At 51.4% G+C, this 6,353-nt stretch overlaps 1 protein-coding gene across 1 annotated transcript in view; it reads right to left on the minus strand.

Moving 5' to 3' along the window:
- GRTP1 (growth hormone regulated TBC protein 1) overlaps positions 1–6,353 on the minus strand; it is an 89,217-nt gene that overhangs the window by 22,235 nt on the left and 60,629 nt on the right. The window contains exon 6 of the mRNA XM_045283813.1: positions 59–231. Within this exon, the coding sequence (XP_045139748.1) occupies positions 59–231 (173 nt within the window). The remainder of the gene's footprint in view (positions 1–58; positions 232–6,353) is intronic.

The raw sequence follows: 6,353 nt of genomic DNA on the forward strand, positions 1-6,353 counted from the left end.
CTCAGCCCCTCAGAATTCGGACCTGCCCTGTCAGTCCCAAGATGTACACGCCCCTCACCTCCACAGGCAGGATGTCGATGAACAAGCAAATGAACCAGCGGGACACCACCAAGGTCCACAGCACCCCGTGCCCCTCCAGCAGGTCGGCCACCGCAGGCATCTTCATCCTCACGAGTTCACCCAACACCTCCTGGTCCGTCTTCAGGCCCAGCATTGCTGGGCTGTAGTAGTCTTTTGTAGAGCAGGGGAGAAAGAAAAGGCAAGAATGTGAAGCATACACCCAAAGGAGAGGAAGAAGAATGCGCCTGTTGAACACTCCTTTTTGAATGGACTCTCCTCTGTCCCAAACACAGTGGTAACACCAGCAGCACAGCCGGGCCTCCCGAGACATCCACCAGGGGGAGCGCTGGTGCTTTGCGTCTGGATGCCTGGGCCCCAGCTACAAGCTGCAGGTAGCAGCTGCTTTTACGTGTCAAACGGTGGGGCTAGTCCCGTGTCACCACTGAGTAAACCCATACTAATCTCAGTTGCTTGCTTTAGCAGCTGTAACACGGGCCATCCTGAAGCAACATGCGGTAATATGGGCTACAGGGCGAGCTGCAGGGAGGGGGCGGCACAGGGCAGCGTCCTCGGGGCTGAACAGAGTGGGCCCGGGCACAATGACCTGCAGGAATAGCTCTATCTGCCCATCTGCAGCAGGGCTCACTTGGCTAGAAAGGCAGGCTGGGTTTCCATGGGGAGAAACTACCAGGGGGTCATGGCGACCCGTGAGCCTCAGGCTTTCAGAGAATGTGGGTGGCCAGGGTCAAAGGGACCTTGGGGCCCACCTGACACTGGATTGAACCTTTCCAAGTGGGGGTGGTGTTAGCTCCACATTTTGCATCACGAGGCTCTAACTCAGAAAGATGAGGAGACTTGCCAGGAAGAGGTACAGCGGGGCTCGGACTTCACCCCCATCTCTCTTGGACCTCCCACAGAGCAAACAGCACAAGCCAAGAGGCAAACCAGGGAGACCCCGTGGTAGGCACATGGTAGAGATCCCTTCAGTCTTGGCTGGTTGGTGCCATTTAGCTGGCTCTGCCAACAGACCAAAACACCGCTGGGCTTCCACCATTTCCAGTTTTTATTACGTTTGAGCCCATTGTGGAAGCCACTGTGTCAGCTGATGTTGTGTTGTTGCTTAACAGTTTTATTGACATATAATTCACCTACCGTTCAATGGCGCAATCACCTTAAAAGGAGTCGTGCAATTATCACCACACCCATTTTATTACACTTGATCTTAGCCAAAAGGCCGGGAAGCGATAGACCACACCTATTTAAAACAGCTTCTGCTTTTCTGGACTCCCTGGTTCCCAGTTTCTTCCTGACCTCCCCTGTCATGACCCTAGGAAGGCAGTGATCCAGTTACTGCCTATGCTGGATGTCAAATACAGCAAAACCTACAGAACCCACGCCCCCCAAACCCTCCAACAAACCCCACAACAACAACATAAAACAGAGAACCACCCAGATGTTAAAGAATGTGTCCGTCCAGCTTGAAAGCTTGGCTGTGCCGAGTCCTGTGGCTGGCAAGAGGCTTCTGCGGTGTGTCACAGCACCTCCCCAACAGCTGGGAAGACTGCACCAGCGGTGAGCTGGGCCCTCCTCCGGAGCTTCTTGAGCTCATCTCATCTGATCCTTCTCACTGCTCGGACCCCACCCCCCCCACCCCCGCCCCCACGGCACCCAGCACAGGATGCCCAGGAAATAGCAGTCACCCAGCCTTCCCATCTCCTGAGCATTCTATCCCATAAGATGGCTCCTTCCCTTAGATGGCCAACTAGGAGCCTTCAGGGAGGAGCTCGGCAGAGCAGAGGTTACGCGGCGGGCTGGTCTTTACAAGCAAGGCCATTGGAAGCCACCAGCCATTCCGTGAGAGAAGCCGGCCAGGCTTTCTGCTTCTGGAGAGTCAGTCTCCAACACCCACAGGGGCAGTTCTACCCATCCTGTCAGGTCCCCGTGAATCGGAAGGCGCTCGACAGCAGTGAGCTCGGGCTTTAATTAGTTATTTACTTTGGTACCAATAGCCACAGCCTGCTGTCAGTGCTCAGCCTCGGCTGTTCGAGACGGTGGAGGAACGAGCCCCTGTGTGGGTCAACGCTGTGACATGGCCAGATCATAAATAAGGACAGCAGTGTCACACTGTGAGCCCAACTGAACCAAGGTCAGGCAGTCATAAAATGCAGGGTGGACAGGGGCCCGAAGTCTTCCTTGCTTTGTCCTTACTTTGCATTTAGCAACCTAATTGTGTTCTTTTTCCCCCATTGAGCAAGAGTCTGTCCAGTCAGGGAGAATGGAGCAAAGATCCTTTAACCTGTACGCGTGCCTTTTTCTCACTGAGTGGCTTTAGTGTGGCCCAAAGTCTATATCGACGTGGTGAATACAAGGCCAACCTGAGCCCCGTGAGCATTAAGGTGATTTGCCAGGAATACCGGTAAGCACAGCGTGACCTCATTCTTGGTTACAGAGAGGCGGTAGGGCAGCTTCCAAAATAAAGATGCCAAGCACGTACCGACGCTGCTCCAGGCCGGAGCTGGGCCACAGAGGTGGGGGCAGAGCTCACCACCCCTCTCTGCTCCCTGCAGAAGGCATTCTGTCCTCCAGTAGGGAGGTCAAGGAGAGAGTAACGGCTTAGGGGTCTAGATGTGGGCCCTGCGCAGACACCCGCTGCATGCTCATCTACTGCATCCGAGACAGGGCACCTGCACCGCCTCCGCCACCCCTGCCACCCCCAGGTCGTTCTCCCTGGGGACATGCATGCTCTCGCAGACACCCCAGTACACTCCGTACAGAGGCTCCACACAGCACTTCCTATGCCTCCAGGACTAGGTAGGGGCCACAGCTCTGGAATTCCCCTCATGACTGTTACTGGCCACCCCACCCCCACCCCCGAGTTGCTGTAAGTAGCCACACTGAAAAGATACCCTCCCAGCCACCACCCCCAAATAAGTAACCCCAAACTCACTGCTGCCATGGGGTCCATTCTGGCTCACAGCGACCCTGGAGGGCAGGGCAGACCTGCCCCTGCGGGTTTCCCACGAAAGTAGAAAGCTTCTTTGTCCTCCCAAGGAGCGGCTGGTGGTTTCAAACTGCTGACCTGATGGCTAGCAGCCCAGGGCATCCCCACTACGTCCCCGGCCCTTTATTCTGAGTGTTTGTTTTCCTGTATTTCCAGAGCGAACATGGAGGAGTTCTAAGATCACACAAGCACAGGCTCTTTCAGGGCAAATAAAAGCCAACCAGGGGCTTGTGGAGCTGACGCCAGCTCCTGGCAGGGCCCTGGTTATTGGGGGTGGGGGGTGGGGTGGGATCAGCTCAAATCACAGGGTTTGGGATGGGTGGGCTGGGTTCTTTGAAAGGAGAATATAAAATTCAAAAGAAGGAAGAGACTTCCTCCCCTCCCTTTTATTTCAGCATTCCCTTTGGATAGTATGAGAATGTAGTATGTTTCCTTAAGGGCCTGGAAGCCATCTGCCTCTCTGGAAAATGGGACCCTCAGGGAGGCTCACGCTCCCATCTCCCAGCTTCCTGGGGGCGGATGAGCAAGGTTTCAGGTGAGGCCGGGCCCAAACGGCAACCCTACCTCTGGTCATAAAGATACTGAGGAAATGCCCAGCTCACGCCATCGAGTGGAAGCTGACTCTCAGAGACCCTGCAGGATGAGGGAGAGCTACTCCCATGGGTTCTGGGACTCCCAGTCTTTACAGGAATAGAAAGTCTCATCTTTCTCCAGAGCAATGGATGGTGGTTTCGAACTGCTGGCTTTGCCGCTTTGCAGTCCTGTGTTTAACCTACAACGCCACTAGGATGCCACACCAGAGACCAGCCATTTCACCTTCAAAAGACAATGCACAGCCGCACCCACTTAGCTAAAGGAAGAGCTAGTTTCTTTCCTTTTTGAATTTTCTTTTTGTTTAGTGAATGAGCGAGCGAGTGTGAGTAGTGAGTGAGAGTGAGTGTGAGAGTGTGTCGAGCTAGTTTCTTGTCCTTGCAATTTCTTTAAGAGAATCTTGCGCTATGTTTATTCACTAATTGTTTTCTTTTTCTTTTTTTAAAAAATAATTTTAATAGGGGCTCATACAGCTATCACAATCCATCCATTGTGTCAAGCACATTTGTACATTTGTTGCCATCATGGTTTTCAAAACATTTGCTTTCTACTTGAGCCCTTGGTATCAGCTCGTTTACCCCCCTCACTCCCTCACCCATGATCATTTATAAATTATTATTATTTTGTCATGTCTTACACTGACTGATGTCTCCCTTCACCCACTCTTCTGTTGCCCGTCCCCTTGTGATCGGTTCCCCCTTTCTCCCCTTCCCCTCCTGGTATCTCTACTCTCATTACTGGTCCCGAGGGGTTCATCTGTCCTGGATTCCCTGGGTGTCCAGCTCCGATCCGTTCCATGTCCACGCTCACTAACTGTTTTCTTTCATATCTACCTTTATGGAAGGATTTGAATTGTTTTCAAACGCTGTGTTAGGGCACATAAGAGATCCCAATCTCAAATATAATTTTAGAAGAACATTTATTCAGTCTTAAAAGGGGCAAAACCAAACTCAAACTCACTGCCATTGAGTTGATGCCCATCCATAGTGACCCCTTGGGACAGGGCAGAACTTCCCCTGGGAGTGTCCAAGACTAACTGTTCATGGGAGTAGAAAGCCCCACCTTTCTTCTACAGAGTGGCTGATGGTTTCAAACTGCTGACCTTGCAGATTGCAGCCCACCTGGTAACCACTACGCCACCAAGTCTCCATAAAAGGGACAGAGACAACACAAAGACATAGACAATCACCCGGATGAGGGAGGCCATAGCACAAGGTCAAAATGGCAACCGCAGGTTTGTGCAGATAAACCCAACCCAACTCACTGCCCTGGAGTCCGTGCAGACTGACAGCGAGCCTGCACTAAGCTTTAGACCGGGCATGGGAGGGGCCAAGGAGACTCACAAAAGCATGATTGGTGGCAGAGCAATACGGTTACAAGTGGGTCTACAGAAGCAGGAATAAGACCATGATTGGGACGTGCAAGCTGTTAGATAGAAGGGCTACTGACAAGATTGGTCCAGGGGCTTCTGACAAGGCAGTCGGGGTAAGACTGATAGGGTGTGACTCATGCCTAGGCCACACCCTGAACTGTCCCAAGTAGAGGCACCTCCATCAAGGATGTACCCAGGTGAGCCCCTCAGGTGTGTCGGCTGGGGAGGGGTAAAGTAATGTACTACCCAAGGCCCGGAGTACGAATTCAAGGGAGGCCCAAACTAGTTAGGGACTCTGCAAATGGATTTTGGGCTGTCACTGTCATCCAGAGCCTTCTGAAAAGTGGGGTGCTAAGCATCTAAGCTCTAGTACTAGACGCACATATGAGCAAGCACACACAGGGCGTTTCTCCACACTCGTGCTTTTAACTACCCTGTTTTCCCGAAAGTAAGACACCCCCGAAAATAAGACCTACCCGCAGTTTTGCCTCTTGCTGAAATATAAGGCATCCCCCTCGAAAATAAGGCCCCCGGAAGCTACTGTAACTCTGGACTATGGACCGTAGCGGCAGGCGCCACCGCACAGCTCACTGTTGGCCGCAGCGCAGCAGACAGGAAGTGTGAGGTCTGTTTTAATAAAACAATAAACAATAAATGTGTACCGTATTCTCATGGAAAAATAAGACGTCCCCTGAAAATAAGACCTAGTGCATCTTTGGGAGCAAAAATTAATATAAGACACTGTCTTATTTTTGGGGAAATGGGGTAGAAACTAGAAGACCTGGATTAAACAATCTCATGATCATTAGCACTAACAACACGCCCAATAACACTATCTACCGATGGACGGTCTACTACGTGCAGGGAAGTGGAAAGGAAGGAAATCCACCCTTTATTGTAAAGCAAAATAGCATCTACGCTGAATCCCTTCAGTCTAGGTGAAATTCTCAAGTGAAAAAGAAACCATGACTATGAGACAGCACCGACTTCGGGGAGCTGCTGGGGACTCCGTGCATGTTGCTTGGCTTCCTGGTCTGAGCTGGAGTCTCTGGTGAACTATGTTGCTTCTGTTGTTTTCCTCAGGAAGTCAGAGATGAAGGGAACTTTTATTAAAATAATTTGAGTAAAAGGATCAAAGAGCCTCTCAGTAAAGTAAGTCAAGAGTGGGTTAAGAATTATTCCGCATTTTAAACTTTAAGTAGGATTTGTCATCATTTCTTTAGTAGTGAAAACTGATCAAGTTGGCGATACCGGGAGGATGGGGTAGAGAGGGGGAACATCAGACAGGGCAAGATATGACAAAATAATAAGTTACAAATGATCAAGGGT

The sequence above is a fragment of the Echinops telfairi genome, unplaced genomic scaffold (genome assembly GCF_000313985.2).
Source record: "Echinops telfairi isolate 266 unplaced genomic scaffold, ASM31398v2 ScPeMD7_7467;HRSCAF=8505_1, whole genome shotgun sequence".
Taxonomy (NCBI): domain Eukaryota; kingdom Metazoa; phylum Chordata; class Mammalia; order Afrosoricida; family Tenrecidae; genus Echinops; species Echinops telfairi.